This window comes from Prionailurus viverrinus, chromosome A2 (assembly GCF_022837055.1).
Source record: "Prionailurus viverrinus isolate Anna chromosome A2, UM_Priviv_1.0, whole genome shotgun sequence".
NCBI lineage: Eukaryota > Metazoa > Chordata > Mammalia > Carnivora > Felidae > Prionailurus > Prionailurus viverrinus.
The window spans coordinates 32388598-32415514 of record NC_062562.1 but is presented as its reverse complement, the minus strand read 5'-3'; the positions used below and the strand labels follow the sequence as shown (position 1 = coordinate 32415514).

General features: G+C 41.2%; 1 protein-coding gene across 10 annotated transcripts in view; it reads left to right on the top strand.

The window, feature by feature from the left end:
• MAGI1 (membrane associated guanylate kinase, WW and PDZ domain containing 1) overlaps positions 1–26917 on the top strand; it is a 639927-nt gene that overhangs the window by 378958 nt on the left and 234052 nt on the right. For all 10 annotated transcript variants that reach the window (XM_047848921.1, XM_047848916.1, XM_047848920.1 and 7 more), the window contains exon 2: positions 6456–6572. In XM_047848921.1, coding sequence (XP_047704877.1) covers positions 6456–6572 — 117 coding nt within the window. The remainder of the gene's footprint in view (positions 1–6455; positions 6573–26917) is intronic.

The window sequence follows — 26917 nt, the reverse complement described above, 5'->3', positions numbered from 1 at the left end:
GTTCGTTCCTGTTCAGGAGTTCTGTGTTGTCGTGGTGTGTCCCCAGGGCCCACCAATTGTCTGGCTGTCGGGACTTAATAAATATCTGGTTGAATGAGTGAATGAATCCCCCATGTGTGTGAGGGTACAGTAAGGGCATCTGTCTGTAGGCGTAGGTAGGCATACACAGGGCATTCAGTACCAACACATTAATGGTGATGAGGTTAATACATGAGGTTATAGTTGATCTTTAACCTTCATTGTTGTACTTTTGTGTATTTTTCAAATCTTGGAATTCATATATGTTACCTTTTTATTGTGGTAAAATATGTATCACATAAGATCATGTTAAGTATTTTAAGGGTACAGTTCAGTGGCGTTGAGTACCTTCACACTGTTGTGCAGCCATCCGTTCAGTCGGTCCATCCAATTAGTAGTAAATCCTAACTCCCCACTATTTTTGGGGACTTTTACAGTCAGAAAAATGTCAGGAAAAATGTGTTAGAAAGAAACAAATGGAAAAATCTTTTAAAGACAAAACTCACTAATTGTATTTCAGGTTGTAAGTTTTAGCGACGATAAAACTAGCTAATTTGTATTTCGATTTATAATTTTGCACTTAAAAAAAACCCCTATCCTCTACAAATGTAAACTGCTGAACTGACACAGACTTTTTCTTGCTGTAATAGCTCCCTGCACTACAAACCATTTGTGTTGCCTTAATAAATACATCTTTCCTACAACTACAATCATTCCGTGAAGAAATTGTGTGCTAATGGTAAATCACTTGGAAGTGTGATTAGTTCAGTATCCTTATGCACGTTTTCCTTAGCATTGAAAATCTGAAATATATTAAAGTCTAAATTCTAGTTGTAAGGAAACACTATTCTTTGACCTTCTATGTTCTGGAGCCTATACGACACAGAGAGAGTTATGTTTTGTCTCCTTGGTTAGAAATGGATGAATCGAGAAGACTCAAAAGTAGTATCTCTGGAAACCTAGTTTCTGGGCCATCAAGATTATTTCTATTGACTAGTGTTCTCCCTTAGGATTCTATACTTTAGGAGATAGAGTTCAGACCAAGCAGAGTCCCCTCATAATCCATCACTTTGAAAATGATGCTTCTAGTTGAGATGGCAGAAAACTGTGTAGCGTGTAGAGGAAAAGTTTGGAGGAACTACACAATGATGTTAAGGAATCATTTCATGTTTAAATAGTAACAAGCAAAATTTGTGACTTCAGTAACTGATAAAGGAATCATATCCAGAGTATATAAAGAACATCTTATCAAAAATAACAAGACAGCCTATTAGGAAAATGCACAAGGAATATGAACAGGCAAGTTACCGAAGAGGAAGCATAAAAGACAAAATATATATATATGAGATATATATTCTATCATATACATATACACACACATATATGTATATATTGTATGTGTCATATATATGTATATAATTTATATATATCACTACATAGATGTATATATGATAGAATGTACAGGTCACCAGAAATGTAGTCACCCCCTTATCTGTGGGGGAGATGTTCCAAGATACCTAGTGATGCCTGGAACTATTGATAGTACTGAACCCTGTATATACTATGTTTTTTCCTGCACCTATACATATTTGAAAAGAAAAATATTACAGTGACATTTATTATTGCATTGTTGTATTGGCAACAACATTGGAAATAGCCTAATTTTTTATGAAGGACAAATACATTGTATATTTTTTAAATGGAATATTACACAACATTTAAAGTAATTAGCAAAGGTTACGTGAATTGACATGGTTAAATTTCTCTAAACCAGTGTGAATTTTAAAAAAGCAGAGATACATTGTTTTAAATTTAAAAGATACACAATTTCTGATACATTGATATGAAATATAAAGTAATGGCAAATGCAGGACAGAGAGTAAGCTTCATTTTTGTCACTGAAATTGTACAATTGTCTTAAAATCAGCTCTGAATCCTTTTCTTCGAAAAAGTTGCCTGTATTTCTGACCTCTGTTCTCTTTTCCACTTGCAAAACAAATCTTGAATTTCAAAGAAAGTGAAGATGCTCTGACTCTCTCTGTCTCTCTCTCTCTAGCAATTTATTATTTCATTGGCTCACTGCCTTGACAATTAGGAGAAGATTTATAGACATATCCCCTGAATAATTGGCAATTAATTTGAGATTAGATGCCAAAAAGTACAGTATTCTTAATATAATGGGAAGGTTGAGGCTTTTCGCTTACAAATGTCACGGAACACAGAGTAAATGTTAACCGGCAGCATAGTTAACCCTGCCCTTTTGCACATCTGCAGTAAAGCGGAGTTTTAGTTCGATGATCGCAAACTTTAGCTAGCTTGGCTAGTTTTAATGTAAATCTCAAGTGTAGACCAAGAGTGTCTGTGGCTTAAGAATGAATGCCTTCCCATCTATAAGCCCATGTTTTATCTTGATAGGTAACCTGCATATGATCCATAAGGGTGTGTGTACCTGGGTTCTGTATAGGAGACACAGATACTGTATCCCGAATCTTCTTTAGGATTTTGCTTTTGACTCAAGCAGTAACTTGGATCCCATAACATCTTTTCTACTCATGGCTCAGTGTTTTTCTACCGCCTGCAACTGTGGTCTCCCATGGAGAATATAAACTCTAGGTCTTAACGCAGATTTGGCTGGTAAACATTGGTATCCTTTTGGTCGAACTCCAGAGTACCTTCTACCTAGAGATAGAGTTGGCCGATGTGACTCCTAAATATCAGTGATTTACCAGTTGGTTTCATTTCAACTCCAGCACAGCGCCAACAATGTATTAAGTATGCACTAAATACTAACCCATTTACATATGGCCGGACAATTTTAGCACCAGTAGAGTTTTATTCCCTTCCAGAAACTCTAGAAGTATCCTTTAGTCTGAATTTCCCTGTGCCTGTATTGTGTTCATAGCTATTTCTAAGTAATGGAATGGGCTTTATGCTTATGGGCATTTTGAAAAAGAGTAACAGCCCATCTTTGAACAGGTCTCAGCTCTTCCCCCTCCCTTGCCTCAGTGATTGTCCACTCTACATTATCATGGCACCTTCTCTTTGCCAAGAAGTGTTGGCATCTCATTTAATCCTTATACCAATTTCATGACAGGGCTTCTGTTTTATCAGAGCTCTGTTTCACAGATAAGGTTCAGAGGTGAAACAATGTGCTTGGGTTCACCAGCCAGTAAACAGCGGAGCCGGGATTTAAACCCAAGCCTTTTTGTCTTAACTATCAAGATTTAATCTGTTTTCCTTTCACTTCATCTCTCTGCTGCAAAATTGGGAATTAAGCATTTAGAATAGCCTATCACATAGTCATTGGGTAATCATGTTTATTTTTTAAACTTTTGAAATCAATTTCATAATAGTGTCACATACATACTATAAATTGTATCCAGTACACACACACACACACACACACACACACACACACACACACACAGAGTTCCTTAAGTTTCGATAAATATATAAACCCATATTATCACTGCCATGATCAAGATTTTCTGTACTGGCATCTACTTCAAACACTTCCTTGTGCTCCCCCCTTCAAAAACTTTTCATCTTGGGGCACCTGGGTGGCTCTGTCAGTTAAGTGTCCGACTCCTGATTTCTGCTCAGGTCATGATCTCATGGTTTGTGAGTTCGAGCCCCATGTTGGGCTCTGTGCTGAGGCTTCTTGAGATTCTCTCCCTCTCTGTCTTCCCTCCCCAACTCATGCACTCTCTATCTCTCAAAATAAATGAATAAACTTAAAAAAATTTTTAAAAATCTTTTTGTCTTAATGTCATTCTAGACTCTCAGGAAATTGTAAACAGTAGTACAGAGATCCCCTGTGCCCTGCATCCAGGTTCCCCCCAGGGAGAACTGGTTACATAAGTATAGTACAATTGCACAGCCAAGAAACTGACATTGGGACACTCCATAGATCTTACTCCCTTGTCCCCCTTTGCAGTCAGCCTCTGCCTACCCTCAGCCCCAGGTAACCACTCAACTGCTTTTTGTCACTAAAGTTTAGATTATTCTAAAACTTTATATGTAAGTGGAATCGTATACAATATTGCCTTTTGTGTCTAGCTGCCTTTGCTCAGCATTATGTGTTTTCGGTGTGTGAATGGTACTCTACATTGTTAGTGGTCTCTTCCCGTTAACTGTTGTGTAGCACCCTATTTGACTAGAGGGCAGCTTGCTTATCCTTTCCCCTGCTGATGGATATTTTGGTTGTTTCCAGTTTTGGAGTATTACATAGTGATGAAAGTTGTTGTGGAGATTCATCCGGAAGTCGTATGTGTGGGGGAATGTGCTTGTTTTCATTTCTCTTGCATAAATGCAAGTGAAAGTGCTGGGTCGTTCAGTTAGTGAAGGTTTAGCTTTATAAGATTCTTTTCCCAAGAGAATGAACCATTTTCTGTGCCCACCGACAGTGCCCACAAGTTCCTCTTGTTCTCCAGTCTTGCTAACACTTGATACTGACTTTTAAATTTTTGCCATTCTTTGGGCACCTGGGTAGCTTAGTCAGTTGAGACCTGATCCAACCTCGAACAGGTTCCTTGGTTCGAGCCCCATGTCAGGCTCTGTGCTGACAGCTCAGATTCTGGAGGCTGCTTCAGATTTTGTGTCTCCCTCTGTCTCTGCCCCTCCCCTGCTCCTACTCTATCTCTGTCTGTCTGTCTGTCTCAAAAGTAAACATTAAAAAAAATTAAAAAATAAAAAAAATAAATTTTCCCATTCTAGTAGGTATGTAGTGGAATTTCACTGTGGTTTTGATTTGCCTTTTTCTGATCATGATATTAAATATCTTTTCATGTAGTTAGATGGCTAGTCATATATATTCCTCTTTAAATTGTTCAAACCTTAAGACCATTTTGGGGGTCAGGATGGGGAGTGGATAGGTGGATGTGTGTCCTTTTTATTCAGCAAATATTTGATGAGTTATTGAATATTTATTAAAAGACCCAGGATTGACTCGAATATATCTATTTTGATTTTGGCCACTTGAAACCTTAGGTATAATACATCTCAAATAAAATAGTTCAAATTAGGTTTTGTTAGTCTATAAAGCAATCATCTGTAATAAGGAATCTGTTGACCATGATACTAAAATAAAGATCAGTCGTTTCCTGTCCAGGTAGGACATAACATCATCTTAACTGTCAGTGTCATCCTCATGATACACATTTTTGACCATGGGGAAGTTACCATCTGAAGACATGAATTTTGTAGTTCACATAGATACTGCATTGCTATTTTGTTTCTCTAAGGCTAGAAATGTTCTTACCTAATTTTTATCTTGTCTAAAAATGGAAAGACGATTTTAGCCTGGTTATTTTTAGCTGTCAGTGAACCAGTCTTTCTCCATTAAGCATAAATATTAGCTAACTTGATCTACAAGTCTTCTGTTGGTCCTGTAGAGTATAATTTGTGTCTATAATTTAAAAAGAACATTTGGTTACCTTTTTTGTTTCTATGACATATTTTTATAGCCGTAATTTAGCTATTGTTTTATTTTGTTAATGTAGAGAATTACAAAGAAATACACAGGCTCACTCACGTAACTATTGCTTATACAATACAATACAATGAAAAAGCACTCTGTGTCTAGTGTTTGTTCAATCAATGCAGGATAATAAGGTCTGTATATCTCTGTCTGTAGACTAAAGAGTGACATCTGTATATCTGTCTATACAATGAAGACATCTTCTCCCTTACTTCCCAAGCTCATGTCCTTCTACCTAAAGGAAACTGTTGTTAAAAACTTTGTGATGATGGCTCACATCAATATAGAGTGCCTCCTTTTCTTTGTTCCTTTTTACACACAAGGGGTCAGACAGTATGCACTACCCCACATATTTTCCTTTGACAGTAACACTAAGCAGATATACCTTTCTTGGAGTAGTTACCATATGAATCAACTATGCTTTACTTAGTTGATCCCTGGTGGTCTTTTTCAGATCTTCTGCTTTGATTTTCATTTATTTGCTATTATAAAAATACCGCACTAAGCAATACCGGAGATGTTGGAGACTTTTGCAAGTATATTCAGAGGGTCAGTTTCTACCAGTTGGACCCGTGGTCAAAGAACATTGTATAATTTGTCAGCTGTTGCTCCATTGTTCTCTTTAAGTGCTCAGCCATTTGCCGTCTCTTTAATAGTGTCTTCAAGGGTCTCTGGCACATATTTTAAATGTAATAGCCTAGTTTAAATTCTTTGTTATTTGAGCCTTCTAGTATTACGTGAAATGATCCCCCCAAGTTAATGCTCTTTCAATGCTGTTTTATGTCCATTACATCCTTGCTTGCTTTTCTCCTGCAGAGGGAATCCTGAAGTAGGTCCTCCTAATGACCGAGAGTGGCTGGGTAGAATGGCTTCTGGTGGCATTTCTGCTGTCAACCTGCTTCATCTCTGGGAAGCCCCGTGGTTGATGTGTTTTGTCTATTTTATATATTTCTCACAGGAGGAAAACTGAACAAGGACCTGCGACATTTTCTCAATCAGCGCTTCCAGAAAGGCTCTCCTGATCATGAGCTCCAGCAGACCATAAGGGATAACCTTTACCGCCATGCTGTGCCTTGTAAGTAGCCCTTTTGGGGCATCTGACTGCTGGGTGTATGTGTGTGTGGAAAGCTAGTGGAGACAGAAGAGTTCAGCAGTTGGTTCTGGAACACTGGGCGGCTTGCTCACTTAGTGCCTCCCTAAGTCCAGGGCATCCTAAGTGACCCTGCGACATACAGCACAGCACAAGGTGAATTCCTTGGCCTTCAGGTTCTTGCCCTCCCGCTTTCTTGCTTATATGTCAAGTAAATTAGTTATCCTTTGTAGGGGCCTGTTTTCACATCAGTGGAAACGACATCTGAGTCATACGAATTCCATAAGACTGTAATGAGGAATACCTGGGATGAAGGGTTTTGCAAAGTCCTGGCATGGCGTAAGCCTCCATGAATGCTAATCATCATTGTTATTACTGTGGTGGACCAGGCCAGAGGCCTTCAGATTGATCTCTGTGGAGATCAGGGAGCCCTCGTGGCCCCTCAGCGGAGAGAATGCCTCAGTGGTCTCTCTCTGCTTCCCCAACATGACCAGATTCGTTGATCTCGATTTCACGCATAATTGCATTTGAAGGAATGGCTTCCACCAATTAAAAACTCCAGTCCCCCCAACCCATTAGATTAGACCAAATCTGAGAAAGCAAGACAGAGAGCATAGGGACTATGAAAGCAAGGTTTTTGTTTTGAGGGAAGGAAGGAAGAAAAGGCAGGAGAAGAAGGAGAGAGGGAGGGAGGAAGTCAGTCCATGGGGCAGATGCTTGGGCACCTGAGTTGTAGTGAAGTATTACCGTGCACTACCCACCTGCATTCCTATATAGCTAATCATGAGGTGGCAATCCTGGGGACACTTAGAATTGCATGATTTTATTTAAAATTGAGAAGAAAGAATGATTTTGGCTGTAGTACTTGGAGTTTTTCCCTTCTGTTATTGCCAAGTCCTTCAAAGCTTGAATTTTTTTTTTTTTAAATACCATTTTTTAGGGGCACTTAGGCGGCTCAGTCAGTTGAGCGTCCAACTTCGGCTCAGATCGTGATCTCATGGTTTGTGAGTTCGAGCCCCATGTCAGGCTCTGTGCTGGCAGCTCGGAGCCTGGAGCCTGCTTCAGCTTCTGTCTCCGGTTCTCTCTGTCCCTCCCCCGCTTGTGCTCTGTCTCTAAAATAAATGAACATTAAAAAACTAGAAAGGAAATATTATATTTTAACCAGCAAAAAAAATGAGGAATAATTTGAAATTGAGGGTACCCAGCTTACCGCTGTGATTTGTTTGCTATAATGGTTTTCTTTAAGAAAAAAAAAAAATAGTTTGCAAGTCGTGCCAGAGTGCTAATGTTTCCCGATACCGCTGCAAAATGGTAAACAGAACTAATGCGAGGCACCATAGACCCACAGGGACATAGGTTATAAGTCTCCACTGGGACCTTTAAAGATCAGGTTCTAGAACAGCCCTCCCAGCTCCTCATTTTACTTATTAATAAAACCAAGGCTCCACAGGGAAAAGAGGTTGAGTGCAAGGAACTTGGGTCAGTGCCCCAAGGTTGTCTCTTCCTGCTGAGTAGCAGAGTTGCCTTGACAGAGAAACTGTTGTGATAATGTGCTAATGTATCTGGGCCTCCGTTCTTTTAGTCTTTCAGCGTTGGAATGGAATGCTATAATCTTGTATCCTACCAACAACTTTTTACACTTGGATTAATAATAATTTCTAATGTTAATTGTATGGGTTATAAAGGGATCATAAATTGTTCTATGGCTCAAGAAACCAAGGCACTAAGGTAAGCCAATAAAAACAAGGCTAAAGGCAGAGGTGGGGGAGGGGGAGACCTGGGTGGCTCCATCGGTTGAGTGCCCGACTTTGGTTCAGGTCATGGTCTCATGGTTCGTGAGTTCAAGCCCCGCGTCTGGCTTTGTGCTCACAGCTCAGAGCCTGGAGTCTGCTGCAGATTCTGAGTCTCCCCCTCTCTCTCTGCCCCTTGCCTGCTCATACTCTGTCTCTCTCTGTCTCTGTCTCTGTCTCTGTCTCTCTCTCTCTCTCTCAAAAATAAATAAACATTAAAAAAATTAAAAACAAACAAGGCTAAAGGTGATCAGAACTTCTGGTCTCTTGAGTCCAACAGTCCAAAGTCCTGACTTTGATATGCTAGCAGGCCCCTACAAAGGATAACTATTAACCCTCAAATAACTCTTGGAGGTTGGGGTTTTTTTTTAATTTTGTAATGTTTATTTATTTTTGAGAGAGAGATAGAGACAGAGCATGAGCGGGAGAGGGAGGCAGAGAGAGGGAGACACAGAATCTGAAGCAGGCTCCAGGTCCCGAGCTGTCAGCACAGAGCCCGACGCGGGGCTCGAACTCACGGACCTCGAGATCATGACCTGAGCCGAAGTCCGTTGCTTAACCAACTGACCCACCCAGGGCCCCTGGAGGTTGGGATTTTTAATTCTCAGCTTACAGATGAGGAAACAGAGGCGTGAGGAGATCAAGTCACTGCTAAGTGTCCAATTGGGGTCTTTTCGACTCTCACCACCCGGGGCTATTTCTGTAGCTGTACCATAGCTGCCTCTGAAATTCTAGGACAGCAGGTTGAATGCCGTTTTGCAGAATTCAGTAATTGCAGAATCATGATTGTTCTCTGTGTAATTTTTCCCTTACTTAGATTCCAATTTAAGAAATGGGGAATGAAGCAAATGAACACACCATTTCTTGACGCATCTGTGGTGTTACTATGGTTACGTTTTGGCTTGCTTTCCCATTTATTTTTTCCCCTGATTTATAGGACCTGACTGTGAGCTAAATGGCTTGATTTTAAAGCTTACCACTATATAGGAATTGGGGCAAAAATGACCTCAGCCTTTTAAAAACAGTGAAAAATCCTGTTTTGTCTTTGCTCGCATAAAGCCCTTGGTACTAATGTTTCATTTCTATGAAACCCACAAATCGGGAACTGGGAAGGAAGAAATGGTCTTTCTCCTGAAAGGGAAAACAAGTAGCGTTTCATTTTACATTTCCTTCATAAAATGGGAAGGAAATTCAGAAGAGGTCTGTTTCTGAGTCTGGCACAGCATGTGTACCTTTGAACATGAGTAGACCACAGGTCACCAGGGATTCGGTTACAGGCTTGGAGAACTCAAGCCACGTTTTTGTTTATTTTGATTCCTTGGCCCCTGTGACTGGTAAAGCAGAACTCTCTACCAAACCTGTCGTGCCAACGGAGTAGGAAGCCCTTCCTTTGGAGAACACAACCTCCTGATGATGTTGTAACTGTCCCATGAGGAGACAAGCTCTCGTAATCTGCATTTTCCAGAACTTCCTGCTGCTGCTATTTTAGTGACTTCACCGTTTTGAGAAGTGATGACCTCATGAACAGGTGCTTGCGAGTTGGGGTAGACGTCTTGTCTTACACGCGTTAGGAGGTCCACGTGTCACTAGAAAGTAATAAATAAAGCCCCTTCATTCTCAGGTTCTTTTTAGTGTCATCATGTCACCACGATGGGTTTTACCACTTAAGATTCCATTTTCTCCTAATTCCTTGGCAAAGACAGTGCAGGTAATAGCATCCCTATTTGACAGGGAAGGAAACGGAGCAACCAGTAAAACTTCCTCAAAATCATACCGCTTCTAAATGCCACGTAACTCATCGCTCATCCGGTGCTGTTTTAATGTTTCTTCTTTTTCGCAGCTTTATTGAGGTATAATTCACGCACCATACAGTCCACTCATCTCAAGTGTTCCTCCAATGCTATTTTTTTTTTGCCACAGTCCTTAATTTGCTCCACTCCCCTTTTATTTTGTCTTTATTCAAAAACTTTGATTACTTCCACAGTATGAAAAAAGTCATCCGAGTTGAAGTCTAATTATGTTTACCATTGACAATTGCCACCAAAAGACCTTCACAACAACCAGAAGTATGTCAGCAAAGAGGACTAGATTACAGAGTGAGTCAGAAGCCCCGGTGTGAAGTCTGAGGGCTTTTCTATAGCCGTGTGGCCTGGCGTAAGTCGTGTAACCTCTCTGCGTCTCGTTGACTCTTTAATAAAATGGAAAGAGAAATACTTCCTTCAAGCACTGCCTAAATTCAATTGTTCAAGCATTTGGTGATGCCCCCGGTATCCCTAAGAGATGGGCCCTTTAGAGGAAACAGAGGCTCAGAGAAGTTAATAGCTTGTTTAGGGTCACACGGGTCACAGGTAGCATAGTCAGAGTTCAACCAGTTCTAATTTCTGTGCCGGGCATCATTAATAGAAGTGTGATTAAGGCAGTATAACAGGGACCATGGAGAGTGAAAGAAACAGAGAGGAAGCTTCTCATTGCTGAACTTTATTGTTTTACTTATCTATTTTATTTTTGTATTAGTTGTTTTGATGTTTATTTTTTAAGAGAGAAAGGGAGAGAGCGAGCATAAGGGAGAGGCCGAGAGAGAGAGGGACAGAGGATCTGAAGCAGGCTCTGTGCTTACAGCAGAGACCCCAACACGGGGCTTGAACTCATGACCTGAGCTGGAACCAAGAGTCAGACGCCTAAGTGACTGAGCCATCCAGGTAGCCCTATTTTATTTAAATGTTTATTCATTTTTGAGAGGGAGAGCATGAGTGGGGGAGGGACACAGAGTGAGGGGGACAGAGGATAGTAGGTGGGCCCTGTGCTGACGACAGAAAGGCCGACGCAGGGCTCGAACTCAAAAACCGCGGAAGATCTTGAGCTAAAGTTGGAACACTCAACAGACAGCCACCGAGGTGCTCCTCATTGCTGAATTTTATAGATTTAGCTGTTTAAAGTCATGGTGTCTTATGGGAATTGGAGCTATGCAAGGCACAGTGCCTTAAAAATAAGTATCTTATCTCTGATTTTCAAGTAACTCGCTGATATGTGCGATAGAATTTTAATAATTCTTTAATGGTGATTCAGCTTTTAAGAAATCATTACGCGATTCTCTTGGGATATCTCGGTCTATCTTCTTTTTCATTGAATCTCTTCTTGAGTATACCTGTGAAAAACCACCTTGAAATGAATTTGAAATCCCTATAAACATCATCTGGGTTGCTCACTTCTCCGTTCCTTAGAACCAACTGAATGATACTCTTGTCCCCTGCCCCTCAAATTCTCTTACGTGCTCAGTTCCCCCTCCCAGTCACACAGACTTCATCCATTCCCCGGGCACACCTGCTGCCTTCCTGTAACTGGGTGTGTGCCCTTTTTTCCTCTTTCCGTACCTTTCCATCTGACCAGCACACCATCTTCTTTTAAACTTTAACCTACATGCCACAAAGACCTCCACAGTTTGGACCTGTTGCCCTCTTCCCTGCTGCCAGAGCTACCCTCTCTGACCCTCCCTTCCAGCTCACGTGCCTGAGTGCATTGCCCACTGAGTGTCTGTCTGTCCTATTAGAATCTGACTGTTCGGAAGTCAGGGACTGTGTCTTCCTCAGCGACCAGCCCACACCTAACTCAGTGCCTGGACCAGAGAATAGATATTTGTTGAGTGAACGAACCAACGGAGAAATGGATGAACTTGCTTTTTGTTTCTCGCGTCTTATTTTTTTTGTCTCGGTTGCTAGACGTTTTGGAGACACAACAGAAAAGCTTTGCCATCACACTTTCAGAAGGTAAAAGGCAGCTCAGAGGCTGGAGCCCCTAGATGGCTGGTAAGGACTCCAATGATTACTCGGCCAGTAATCCAGACCCAAAGGAAAAAGTCAGGGCCCTTGTGTGCCCATTCTCTGCTCCCCCTAATTACAGTCTAGATAACAGTGTGCCTCCTGCATCGATAGCCTTCTGCATTATGGCTTCTGGTCCTCGCTGATGTGACAACATCTGAGATTTGTGCTTTGGAATGGCCGCCTTTCCTGTGCAGATAAATGTGTTACCTGACAGTGCTTGTCAGTTACTATACCACTGCTGTCAAAACGAGATACAACTCACCCAGTCGGATGGGTTCTCTGGAATGCTGAACACCACCTCTCCCATTCTGTCTCCCTTTTCTGAGCTCCACGCTGAAGAACTCATCTTTCTTTTCAAGCAAAGGTCATCTCAAAGAGGAAAGGATAAGTCCGTTTTGTTCTGTACCTCAACACTTTGTTGATCCAAGCTCTCACTGATACTGAAACCATTGTATCTGCTGTAAGAGGCATTGATCAGTGACTTAAAGGGGTTTACAAAGGGATTAAAAGTGTTTGATCTACAAGACACTTTCATGTGATAAACATAGGTGGCCCTGGTTTTCCTTTGTAGAGGTGCCATATTCAAATAGGCCCCTTAGCATCTGCTAACAGACGGTGTCCTTGTTACCTCGAATTGGGCTGTGACATCATGGACACAAATCACCTTTGGTATTGTTTGAACCTCTGAGTTTCTTTGAAACACAGCCATCTCCAGTACTGCTTGCCTGGACTCGGCCCATTCTGCGCTTTAAGCTGATGACACGAACTAGACCAATTTATCAGGAAGGGGCGAGGACAGAGATCTGGGTGTTGGAAAATGGCTTCTCTCTTGGACTGTTCACTTCTGTTTTCAGGTTGTGTTTGACACAAGTAGAATGCTTCAAGTCATAATTCATGAGCCAGACAGTTCTGGAAGCCTCCCCAGGACTGATCCGATAAGAGTCCCTGGAAACTTTCTCACTGTGATTATTGCCCTTGTCCTGTAACCAAAGTGAGTGCTGTCTCAAATGGAAAAGGATTGTTGCAGCCTTTACTGAGCCTGGCCTCTTGCAGAAAAGTGGCTAGTGTCTGTGAGCACTCCAGTTTGTGGATTCCTGCTGTGTGCAAGATTCCCTGCCAAGATGCTTGGGTGTGTGTGGTCTCTCACCCTGGCCTCACTGAGGACACACAGAATGTTATGGATCTGATAAGGCCTCCCTCTTTTCTATTCATTTGCAAAGATTTGTTGCCTGTTGTAAGACTAGGGTCTGCCCTCACATCTTCTCCAGGAGTTTTCCACTTTTTCCCTCCCCTTGCTGTTTACCCATGGGTACTATATTTTCCCATGTGTCCCCAGCTGGTCTGCAGTCGGGGGACTTCCCCTACTCAAGGACCACCCCCTTACTGCCTACACCTGACCTTTCCTTCCTTCTTCATCAAAACTCATTTGTTCAGGGCTCCTGGCTGGCTCAGTTGGTGAAGTGTATGACTCTTGGTCTCAGGGTCATGCGTTCAAGCCCCACGTTGGGTATAGAGCTTACTTTAAAAAACTGGGGCTCCTGAGTGGCTCAGTCAGTTGAGCATCTGACTCTTGATTTCAGCTCAGGTCAAGAACTCATGGTGGTGAGATGGAACCCCACGTCGAGCCCCACATTGGGCATGGAGCCTGCTTAAGAGTCTCTCTCTGCCTTCCACTGCTCGTGCTTTCTCTCTCTCTCTTTCAAAAAAAAAAATCAACTGCATTTAATAAAACTTAAAAAAAAAACCAACCTTATTTGTTCTGTATTGATTAACTATTGGGTTGTCCTCAAAGAAGCCAAGAATTAGAAGGAAGAAGTGAATGGTTTATATTGTGCCATACAGTTCTCCATTCTCCACAATATGTATCCTTAAGCAGGTGACTTTAATGTGCTGTTCCTAGAGGGGTACCTGGCTGGCTTAGTCAGTTAAGCATCTGAGTCTTGATCTCAGCTCAGTTCTTGATCACGGTTGTGAGTTCGAGCCCTGCATAGGGCTCCATGCTGGGCGTAAAGCCTACTTAAAAAAAAATAAATAAATGTGGTGCTGCTCGAAATAGCTTATATGATGGGATGTCTGGCAGCAAAGCAGATTCATGGGTAGGGATGGATTCTTCTGCTTTTGATATGTTTTTGTACTTTTTATAGTGCTTAACACACTGTTTTGTGCGCAGAAAACACTTTAAACACAAGATTGCATCAAGGGAATTTTCCCCTCTGCTTGCTGTATCACGTCTCATATACAGTTCCCTATTCCACCAAGGGCAAGCTGAGATAGGATTTGTGTTTCACAAAGTAGTGCTGTAGTCTAGGCAAGGAATACTGTGCCAAATTAAAAAAAACAAAACAAAAACGGGATTTGGAAAAAAGTACTTTTGTTTAGATGGAATTCGAAGTTAGAGTCTGGGCTTGGATAACTATAAATAAATTTTCGTAGACACAAAGGTCTGGTGGGGTGTGGAAGGTGTGTGAGGGAAGTGGGGAGGTTCTCTGTTCCTCTGATCACACCCGCCTGATCAATGCCATGAGCATACCATACGGCATGTTTGTGACCATGCAAAACCCAACCCCATTGGCTTCTTTCTGGAGTGCCCCTCCAGGAGCCCTGAAGCCACTCGTGTGGCATCCCTTCTTGCCACGGGAGAAGAGAGTTACCCCATCAGGGGGTTCATGAGAAGGACATGGGTGCATCGGAAAGCCCCTCTTCTCGGGGCCTTCACGTTCAGGTGTGTGGGGCTCTGGAGCACCGGAGACCCTGGCAGACTCCGGGACTTCCTTGCGTTCACCTGGCCAGGTTACCCAGGCTTTCTGGAGTGCCATTTTCTCACTACCTTTCCTGATGTTTATGAGAAGTACCTAAGTACCCAGTGCTTGGTGAGTATGGCACTTCATAGGTCTTCCAGAGGTCCCCTACTTCAGACAGTCTTCTTTCTTCCATACCCCTCTCCTTCTCATTTCTAACATGACTTGTCCAGTCCAGTATTCTCCCTTGTCTCTTTGCAGGTTCCCCTCAGGCTCTGAGTCTTATTTTTATGATTATCTTTTTAAATGAGTTTGATAATTTATGTGATCCCCCTAGAAGGGGGGGACAAGGTAGGTTTTAAAAAATGATTTTCCAGGTGCACCTGGCTGGCTCAGTTGGGAGAGCAGGCAACTCTTGATCCAGGGGGGGTTCTAGGTTCGGGACCCACGTTGGGTGTAGAGGTAACTTAAAAATAAAATCTATAAAAAAGAAAAAAGCTTTTCTAACATTTGTCGAGGAACAACCCAGCACTGGATGCTAGGCAAAAACATTGTGAAGATTAATAATTGGATGGTTTAACCAATAATAGGTGTGCTTGAAACAGCACATTCTCTGTATATTCCCAGCATCAGCTAATTCCCCTGTGTTCTTGTTCTTTGTATTTCTTATTAGATGTTGTTAACCCTAATTGCCATTGTATATTTGCTGAATGGATGGAGTCATTTTGGAGGAAAAAAAAGGAAAGAAAAACTACAAACTTAAAAGCTCCTCACGCTGGACTTGATTTATAAGTGTCTGTTAATAGCCTCATATAAACATGGTTTGGCTTGTGTTCTTTATTGTGAGGTGCTCAGGGGTGTTAAAAAAAAAAAGGAAAGTCATAGGAGTTTAGATTTAAGTTTAATTAGAGTTGATATAATTGATAATCTTCTTATCAAAACATGTTAGATCAGCCTCATTGCTTCATAATAACCTCCATCATTAATCAAGGGCTTACTTTATGTACCAGGCACTGTGCTCAATGATTTACAAGTGTTGTCTCTTTTAACCCTTTGCAAGCCCTTAGAAGTATGGTATTATCATCTCTGTATTATGAGTATGGCGCTTGAGAGGGGGAGAACTTAGCTAAGTGACTCAGGTGTGTTATGCACTATTTGATAATGATGGAACCCAGAATCCTTTGCTCCCAAGAGTCCAAGCTCTTGGTTTATTTCTGTGGGTGCATCACCTCAAAGACCATGCTTTAAAAATTTTTTTTTCAACGTTTATTTATTTTTGGGACAGAGAGAGACAGAGCATGAACGGGGGAGGGGCAGAGAGAGAGGGAGACACAGAATCGGAAACAGGCTCCAGGCTCTGAGCCATCAGCCCAGAGCCTGACGCGGGGCTCGAACTCACGGACCATGAGATTGTGACCTGGCTGAAGTCGGACGCCTAACCGACTGCGCCACCCAGGCGCCCCTCAAAGACCATGCTTTAAATTAACCTACTGAATTTGAAAATGAGTCTTCTCTTAATACCATATGGATTAGTCCTTGGCTGGGTGTCGGATACTAACATATATCCATTTGGCAGACATGTTAATTTATTTAATTGCTTTATAATTCTGGCTGAGATTCTTCATCAAGATGTGTTGCAATTATAAAACAATTTCCACAGCAATTTATGTAGGGACAGGGAGGTTTTCATATTATCTTTACCATCTATTATTTTAAGGGAAGGTTTTTATCAAATTTTGGCGTCTCAAGAATCATGAGTCAAGAGAATGAAGTACAACATATTTTTAAAGAAACCTCCTTGTGTCAAATGTGTTCCCTAAAACTATCTACAAATATATTTTCTTGCTTCTGTAATGGCTTATGTGCATTTATGCCAAGGTCTAAGTAAGGATACTTAACTGGTGATGCTCTGATGGGCTTACCTAAAGTTCATATGAAATGAGCTACCTCAGATAATGACCTTAAACTTCCTTTTTTAAATTAAATGTTTTTATTTATTTGTTTTGGGGGGTGTTGGTGGACAAGTGGGGGAGGAGCACTGAGAGAGATAGAGAATCCCAAGCAGGCTCTGGGCTGTCAGTGAAGAGCCCGGCCGTAGGGCTGGATCCCACGAGCCCTGAGATCATTACCTGAGCCGAAATCAAAAGTCGGATGCTTAACTGACTGAGCCACCCAGGCACCCCAATGACCTTAAACTTAAGCAAGGAAATGTCACTTATATTATTTCGACCACAGTATGAATGAATTAGACTTATTACCTGCTCGATGACATATTCTCCTCTTGGTTTAAAATTAAATCATTTACACATTCCTGTTTTTAGGCAGTACACTATGATGTGTTTAGGGGTAAAAGGCCATGGCAAATGCCCCTTGATCTTGAATGGCTACAAAACATTGAAAATGGTTAAAAATATACTATGTGTGGGGAGGGGGAGATAAAGAACAGATGACAGGCCAGTAGGTTAAAATATTCATAATATTTGAGTCTTCATAAAGCGTATACAGTGTTGTTTGTACCACTCTTATTCTTGCAACTTTCTTTACATTTGAAATAATTTTAAAATAAAATTTAAAATAATACTTTAAATAAATTTTAAAATTTATTTAAATTTTAAATTTTTAAAAATTATTTAAATTTTAAATTTTTAAAAATTTAAATTTTTAAGTTTTATTTTAAAAAATTTTAAATAAAATAATATTTTAAAATATTTTATTAGACCCATGCCAAAACAACAACAACAACAACAACAACAACAAAAACAGTAAAAAAGTAACCAATATAGTTTTGGGAAAAGGATACTGATTCTTATATGTGAGTGTTAATGTGTTTGGGTTTTCCCCCTTATAAATGTCAGTATTTTTACCCTAGAGTTGAGATTTTGTTAGTACATTGTTAGATCTTGTGTATTAGAGTGTAGAGAGACTGACCTGGAAGACATTGTGCATATATGAAAAGAAAAATCTAACTCTTGTGAAATACCAAGTATATGCTGCTTGCTTTTATTATAATTCCTCATTTAATCCATGTGGAAATCCTATGAAGGAAGTATTACTATTATTCTCGTGTATAGATGAGAAAGCTGAGGCTTAGTAAGGTTAAGTGTCGTGCCTTCCATTTGTGAAGAGACTGGAACCCAGGCTATCAAAATGGATACTAGAGCTCCCACGTAACCACTACGTTTTCTTTGCTCAGACTATGTGTGTGTACATGTAGGTGTACACGTATATATACACATACTGAATATATTTAGAAAACTAGCTAGGAAAATTATTTTCATTGGATTCTAAGTATCTGCTGATGGGATTCTAGATCAGTATAAAAGCAGAATAAAATTTGCATTATGAATATGTATTAAGTACTTGCCTTGTGCTAGGTGTTATTCTTTCCTCAAAATTAAATAACGTGCTCAGATGTCACAACTAATAAGCGGTAGAGCTGTCTGTGTTTTTCCAGAAGTTTCACTCCTATCCAGTGCCTCATATTGCCTATTATTTATAGCTCTACAGAACATTTTTTAAAAAGGAGGAGAAAGAATCCAGAGTAAACATATTCCTTTCCTTGTTATTCCTTGCAAGGTTATTACTTCCTAGTTGTAGATCCCATCAAAGCGCCACGGTATGCAACTCTAGGGGGTCTCTATTCAGTTTCTGGTCTGTGTTCATGGGGTTCTTAGTGGTAGGCAGCACCCTGATTTCATGGTTTCATGATTTCACTGGCTGAGTACTAGGAGTACAGCTAGACCTAAAGCCTGAAAGGTAGATCAAATTTGCCTTTCATCTGGGAGGTGCATGTCTCAGCCATGCTTGCCAAATAGGGCGAAGTGGTACCTTAGTCCAGTTTGGATAATATCCGCGGGATACTTTACTTATTTATTTGTTTGCTCGCTTGTTTATTTAAGATTTTATTTGTAAGTAATCTCTATGCCTAACATGGGGCTCAAACTCGCAACCCCAAGATCAAGAGTTGCGTGCTGTATGGACTGAGTCACACAGGTGCCCCTCCCCTGGAGAGTTTAATGCCAGAAGCCTAATCCAATCGAGTTATACCATCTCTTCGTTCCGAATGCAGCTAATTAAAGGGGTGGAGACAATATTAGAATTGGATCTTGTTAGGTAGTAACTATTATTTCTTTCATTTTCCCTTTCATCAATCACTTGATCCATCTACTCACCCAGCGACCTCCATTTATTCCATTTATCTGTCCATTCAGCAAACATGTCATCGAGTGCCATTATGAGCAGGTCACATTGTTAGGTGCCAGCATTTAGGGGTAAACTGGTTATATTTCCTACTCTTAGAGAGTTTATAGCACAGTGGGGAGGACAAACAAGAGGCAGTTGTAATAAAACAAGGTAGATTTCCTTTTTTTAGTGTTTATTCATTTTTGAGAGGGAGAGAGAGAGGCAGAGAAGAAGGAGAGAGAGAGAGAATCCCAAGCAGGTCTGTGGTGTGTGCACAGACCTCACTAGACATGGGGCTTGAACTCAGTAAACCGTGAGATCATGACTTGAGCCCAAATCAGGAATCAGACGCCCAACTGACTGAGCCACCCAGGCGCCCCACCTAAGGTAAATTTCTCGATAGGGTAAGCTCAGAATGATAGACTTACAAGGACGGACGCAAGTGCAGTCTTGAGACCAATGAATCAGTGTGACGAGAAAGTGAAACAAATCCCAAAGAAGAGGCAGAAGAAAAAGCAGAGCATCTTCTTTCCCGGGGACATTTGGGAAACATCCACCCATGTGACTGTGGGCAAGTGACTCTACTTAACATCCACAGGATTTACTCCTCATTTAAAAAGGAATCGGTTTATTAGAGACGTACTGGACACATTAACCTTTCTAATCTCCCAGGTGTAGTCCCCAAATAATGTGGTCCTGTGGACATTACTTGCTCCTTAGGGCCTCTTAAGGATTTAGAGACGACTCATATTTTTGAGTCTCCTAAAATATTTAAAAACAACGATAACAACAGCAACAAAAACCAGTCCTGCAGCAAAAGTTAGGATGTAGGAGGGCGTCAGGGTGTCTCATCAGTTGAGCATCTGACTTTGACTCAGGTCATGTTCTTGTGGTTGGTGGGTTCAAGGCCCACTTTGGGCTGTGCTCTGACAGTGCAGAGTCTGCTTTGGATTCTCTCTCTCTTTTCTCTCTGCCTCCTCCACCCGTGCTTTCCCTCTCTCAAAAATAAATAAATAATTTTTTTTAAGAGTTAGGCTTTTAAAAAATGGCTTTTAAAAAATATTTATTTTTGAGAGAGAGAGAGAGAGAGAGAGAGAGAGAGAGCGCGAGCATAAGCAGGGGAGGGGCAGAGAGAGGGAGACACAGAATCCAAAGCAGACTCTAGATTCTGAGCTGTCATTGCAGAGCCCTACCTGATGCTCAAACTCACTAACTGTGAGATCATGACATGAACCGAAGTTGGGCGCTTAACCAACTGAGCCACCCAGGCACCCCAGGACATGGCTTTAATATGTGCATTTAATTAATGCTTTTTAATATACACATAGGTATGTGGTATAATTGTACTATTCAAGATGTATGAAATTGCAAGATGTATAAAACATTAACTCGAGTTACACTAAAGGCAGTATAATTTGATAATAGATCCCAAGTTTATCTCTTATCCTCTTTAGTATAGCTTTATGACCACAGATATAACTTTATTTGAAGAGAACAAAAGTCTAGATTTGAGGCCCTTTGTGGAGACTTAGGTCAGAGGATTTGGCCTCTTCAGTTCCTTGGCAAGTTCAACAGGTATGAAATGCTGTGGGATAACTCCTTTGGATGAAAGCTTGGCTATTTCAGATACAGCTTCCATTGCTTGTTAATAGAATAAATCTAAGCAGAGTACATGACAGTTATTCAAGGACTATCTAAGTTCCTACTGGAACCCCAGTTTTATCAGGGCACGGCTTTCTCGTATTTCTCCTCTACTTCAGTCATTTGAAGGAAAACTGGTTATTCTTTGGACCATTTCTTCTGAGGTTGCCATATTTCTATTTGAGTTTTCTCTACTCTCATGAGCTGTCTCCTAGAAGTGGGGCCATGCTATTGTCTTAAGTGTTTTGCTTTGAAAACTGAGATAAGTGGTGCCTGGGTGGCTCAGTCGGTTAAGTGTCCAACTTCGGCTCGGGTCATGATCTCGTGGTTCGTGGGTTCAAGTCCCGTGTCGGGCTCTGTGCTGACATCTCAGAGCCTGGAGTCTGATTCAGATTGTGTGTCTCCCTCTCTGTCTGTCCCTCCTCTGCTCGTGCTCTGTCTCTCTCTTTAAAATAAATATTTAAAAAAAAATTAAAGGAAAAAGAATAGTGAGATAAAATTTGGTTATGCTAGAAATTGTGTAGTTGTTATACTTAAACGAAGTTGACAATTTTCTCATTTCCCATCTCACAAGATCTTTACAAACAGTTCTTACAGGATTGTTTGTAGTTACAATTTCTGTCTTCTTAATTTGCACCATCAATTGTGTTGAGGGACGCACATTTCTTGTTTTCATCTCTAAATGGTTTTTCACAGTCTCAACTTCACTTAACTAGTGATTGGGGAAAAAAAAACAAACCACATTTTTGTCGTCAGTGGAATTTTGAAGAAAAAATTGTCTGAGTTTTAGATACAATATTTTTTAAATGTATAACATGACCTAAAAATGAGACATCATATAAAACGACCAGGTGGAGTGAAATTCAGCCTACATTATGGTGTTTGCCTGGGTGAATATAGCTGATTCTGGGAACCTACATTTTTTCCTCCCAGTGGATAGAAGTTTGTGGCTAATGTGGGTTCAAGTGAATTTCATGTTTGCTGCCCAGTCTAGTCCCCCATGGGCCACCTGTGGACAGGTAGTGAGCCTCCTTCATCGTGGCAGATTTAGGCACCCCCATGGAAACCCACTGCAGTTTGAAGCCCTGTGGAGGGATTTCCTACCTTCCAAGGTCACTGTGAATGTGGATCATTTACAAATTGAGAAACAAACTGTTAGATACAACAAAAAAATATGGCGTCTGTAAGGAACATTGAGTAGGTGAAAACCATTGCCCTCCCTTCTCTCTTTTCTTCCTCCACAAACAGATTGATTTCTTCCTGTCTTTCCAGACCCCGGTATCATAGCATCACAGTTTTGACCGTTACTGGAGGCAGGCATATTTGGGTTCTAACAGAGACCTTCTCTATAAAAAAATTAAAAAATAAGGGGGGGGGGCGCCTGTATGGCTCTTGGTTAAGCATCCCACTTCGGCTCAGGTGATGATCTTGCAGTCCATGGTTCAAGCCCCACATGGGTCTCTGTGCCCCTCCCCCACTCGTGCTCTGTCTCTCTCAAAAATAAACACTAAAAAAATTCTTACACAAGGTATAAAATACATATAATGTTATATAAGCCTTAAGTGCGTGGCTTGATGTGTATTGACAGAAATACACATGCGCACGCACATGTACACACATACATGCATCCAATTAATTGTTACCCCAAACAATATATAGAGCACACTGACCATCCTGCCAGGCTGCCTCCTGAGGGCTCCCGTTGAATACTTGTCCTTCCTCCCAGAGGTGACTGATTCTGACTGATCGCCGTAGATTCGTTTCACCTGTTTTTAAATATGGTGCAAATGGAATCATACACTATGTATTCTTTCATTCTTACTCTTTTTGCTAACCTTACTTCCGTAATTCATCCATATTGTCTGCATGTTGCAGCATTTTTATTATTTATTTATTTATTTATTTATTTATTTATTTATATTGCTCTGTAGCTTTGCATTGTGGGAATGTTCTGTGATCTGTGTATCCATTCTTCTGCTGTTTTGAATTGTCTCCAGTTTTCAGCTGCTGCTGGGAACATTCTTATACAAGTGGACATATGTACTCAGTTCCCACCTAGGTGTAGGATTGCTGGATGCAGTTGGAGGCATACGTCGAGCTGAGACAGATATTGCCAAATAGTTTCCAAAGTGTTTGTATCAGTTTGCATACCACATGTGCGAGAGTCCCAATTGTTCCTCGTCCTCGCCAAGCCAACGTTTGCTAATGTTCGTCTCCCCGATGTTTCGTCATCGTGGTGGCTGTGCATCAGTATCTCCTGATTCTGATTTGCATTTTCTTGATAGAAAATGCTATTGAGCACCTTTTCAAATGCTTGTTGCCTGTTTGGATATCCTCTTTTATGAAGTTCCTACTCAAGTCTTTCCCCATTTTTCTTTTTAATTGGGTTGTTTGTCTCTTTCTTGCTGCTTTGTAGAAAGAGCTGGGTTTTAAATTCTGACTCTGCTGCTTATTAGCTGTGCTTGCACAGGTCACCTAACCTTTCTGAGCTTCGTGTATAGGATGGAACCAGTAATGCCTGCTTTATAGGTTGTGCTGAGCATGACAAGAGCAAGAGTGTGTTAATCACTAAGCATGTTTCCAAGCATAAAGAAGGCATGAGTGACTAATATCCAAACTGGGTGTGTGTGTCTGGGGATCAATTCTCATTATCACATGAAGAGCCTATTAAGGTATAATATAATATTTTTTCTTCCTTCTCTTTCCCTTTGTCCTCCTCTCTTTTTTATACTTGTAGTACAAAAGGAAAGACAGTGGCCTTGTGCATAACACACAACAGGCCAAAATGACTGATCTCTTACAGAGGAACACTAGAGGTCATACCTCTTCTCGTAAGAAGTTTGTCTTTGCATCTAGGACCAATGAGAACCAGAAGAGAGTTTCTGACAAGGAGAGAATAAGATAAGGTGTAGAGATAGGACCCAATGAAAGAAATCTACCCTCCCTGCATGGCAGTGGGGAACATGTGTTTTCTTTCTTCTTCTTTTTTTTTTCTTTAGCGTCTCAGAGACTTGTTTTCCTCATTCGCAAAGTAGACATCTCGAACCTCCCTTGAAAGGTTGTCGTGAAGGGGCGCCTGAGTGGCGCAGTCGGTTAAGCGTCCGACTTCAGCCAGGTCATGATCTCGCGGTCCGTGAGTTCGAGCCCCGCGTCAGGCTCTGGGCTGATGGCTCAGAGCCTGGAGCCTGTTTCCGATTCTGTGTCTCCCTTTCTCTCTGCCCCTCCCCCGTTCATGCTCTGTCTCTCTCTGTCCCAAAAAATAAATAAACGTTGAAAAAAAAAATTAAAAAAAAAAAAAAAAGAAAGGTTGTCGTGAAGCCTAACACAGTCTTGGTCTTGTGTAAGCACTTCACCTATGGAGGATGCTGGAATGCATCGTGGTCGTAGTGCTAGTGTTGGCAGATGGCAGTGCTGACGAGGACACTAAATATACCATTTCTGTTCAGAGACATGTTGCCAGCCCCAGTGACAACCTTGCTTCAGGGACAGAGGCAGGAGCAGTTTCAGGGAGTAGAGTGACCCATAGCAGGAAGGGGGAAGTCGGAGAGGGGCGACGAATCCTCTGCTCTGGGAGAGCCCGGGTAGGATGTCCACTTGGACACTAGATTCCTGAATGTTGAGGATGAGCTGGACATCCCAAGCCATATTACATTACCGTGATTGGATAGATCTCTGAAATACACAGAAACTGGAATGGAGAATAAATCACAGCAGCATAGGCAGTTACTAAAACTTTCCCTAAGCACCTATAATGGCATTGTCCAGAACCTGTGTTCAAGGGAACTGTTGGGAGAAGCAGCCTTCTTCAGCTTTCAGGGCACTGAGAGGCACAGTGTTTTGGCCGTCATATAAACAGAGGCTTGGAGTATGGGCAGAACTGGGCTTGACTCCTACCCCTTGCATTCTGTGGCTTTATGATCTCGGATAAGTCACTTCCCTGGGGTTTCTTGATTTATAAAATCGGAATAGTGATACCATCCCCATGGAACCGTGGTGAGAGTACGTGACGTAATACACAAGCAATGCCAAGGGAGGCCCCGCACATAGTAGGTGCTCATCTGTGTGTCTGATAAGTAGAGATGCACATTCTGTGTCTCTTTCCTTGACAGCTATGTAGTGACCAGAATAGCCTGATGCAGAGGAGGAGAAAGGGTTCTGTTCGGTGTAACCACCCTGCCAGGCAGTAGGACTTGCTAAAGCTTATCGCTGTGTTGTGGGTAAAAATGGACTTTGTTGCAGTTTGGTCTCTGTGATTCTGCCACCAAAATGCTTGGTATTTATTAGAGCAATTACAGTTCGGATATGTCTGCTGGATAACCCACCATCCAGGCTGTGTTGGACAGTTTGTAATTTACAAACATCAGGCACGCTGATGGGCACATTCAACTGGTAAGTGTAGACTTCTTGGGCTTTCCTCCTCATGAACTGTGATCTGCTGAAAGCCCTTCAGCATGCTCTGAAGATGGGACAGGCACCCTAGAAAAGGTAGAGTCGGTATGCAAGGTTTTTTTGTTGTTGTTTTTATTGCCAGTTTTGGGGCTATCCATCACCGAGTCTTTATACACCTGCAAGAAGAGAAGCACTCCTTATGGTAGTACGTGGCCCCCAAGAAGCACCATTGCCTTTCACATCACATTCCCTGGCAAGGATCCAATCTGTATTTCATGCCTCCTTTTATTTATTCGTCGTGACAGATTTACTTGGCAGCTTATTTTGCTGGTATCTATGAGTGGAGTGAAGGGTTCTAACACACACACGGTAAATATCCTGTTGGGAGTCCTAATTTGTGTCCTCAAGCCAGTGAAAGTCAAAGACAAAAAGATAATACTGTAGGGTCAATGTAGGTTGCACGGTTTTAAAGAGAGGGATGCGGTCTTGTAAAACAGGTCATTTGTAGAGAGATCGAGTCATACAAATTTGAAGAGTCCACTTTGACGCCATCTCTTGTGCAATAAATGTTTGAAGTCCCTGGAACTTTCATCTTTGATGGCACCATTGCAGACCATTCTTCTCTCATTAGCCATCTCAGATTGAGTATTTGCATTGCATGAGCCATTTTCAGGCTTAACTGGTGGAAGCTTGCCTTTTTTTTTTTTTTTTTTTTTTTCATTTTCCTGGAAAACCTGTTAAAAAGCTCATTTGGGTACACTCCAAGAAGATGGTTGGTCTTTCACACCTTGAAGAGAAGTAATGCTAGCATAGTGACCCTGTAAGAATGTTCCATATGTGCTCTATTTCCATTTCTTGTTGAAATTTTATACTCAGAAGAATTCTGTTTATTCCCCATTTGCTTTTTGGCTCCCCAGCTGATTACAAAAGCTAGAAAACTGCGAGTGGAGTTGTTTCTTCATAAAGGGGAGACTTCCTCATATTGTCATGGCAATTCAAATTAAAATCCAGCTGGAAAATAGCATCGCGGGCTGGTTGGTTTCTTGGTTTTTTGTTTTTGTTTTCATGGTGGAAGTCACAGGTTATTGTGAGGAAAATACCTATCTATGGGTATTCACATACACAAAGAGAAGTCATTTATCATTTGTCTTTGACATATCAAAGTCATCATATTCCATAAGCCGCAAAAAAAAATCAACAGTAGGAACTTCAATTTCACTCTTCTGTTACGTGTTGATCTTCTATTCAGGCCCCTTGGTTAATTTAAAAAGCATCAGATATATTGAGGCACTTTTGTTTTCCTTCCTAACCAAAAATATTTTCTTTAATAACCAAAATATATTTTTTATTTCTTAAATAATCTTTATAAACTAGCATCACTGTTACTAAACATCATTCTTCAGGGAGAACATTGCTGCAGGGTCTAAACAATGCACCTTAAAATATTATCGTTTGAAGAGTGGTTTTCATTTTTTTTTTAACATTTATTCATTTTTGAGAGATGGGAGAAGCAGAGAGGGAGGGAGACACAGAATTGGAAGCAGGCTCCAGGCTCTGAACTGTCAGCACAGTCCCGACACGGGTCTCAGACCAATGAACTGCAAGATCATGACCTGAACTGAAGTCGGATGCTTAACCAACTGAGCCACCCAGGCGCCCCTGGTTTTTTTTGGATTTTTTTTTTAATGTTTATTTATTTTGAGAGAGAGAGTACATGAACAGGAGAAGGGCAGAGGGAGAAGAGAGAATCCCAAGCAGGCTCTGCATGGTCA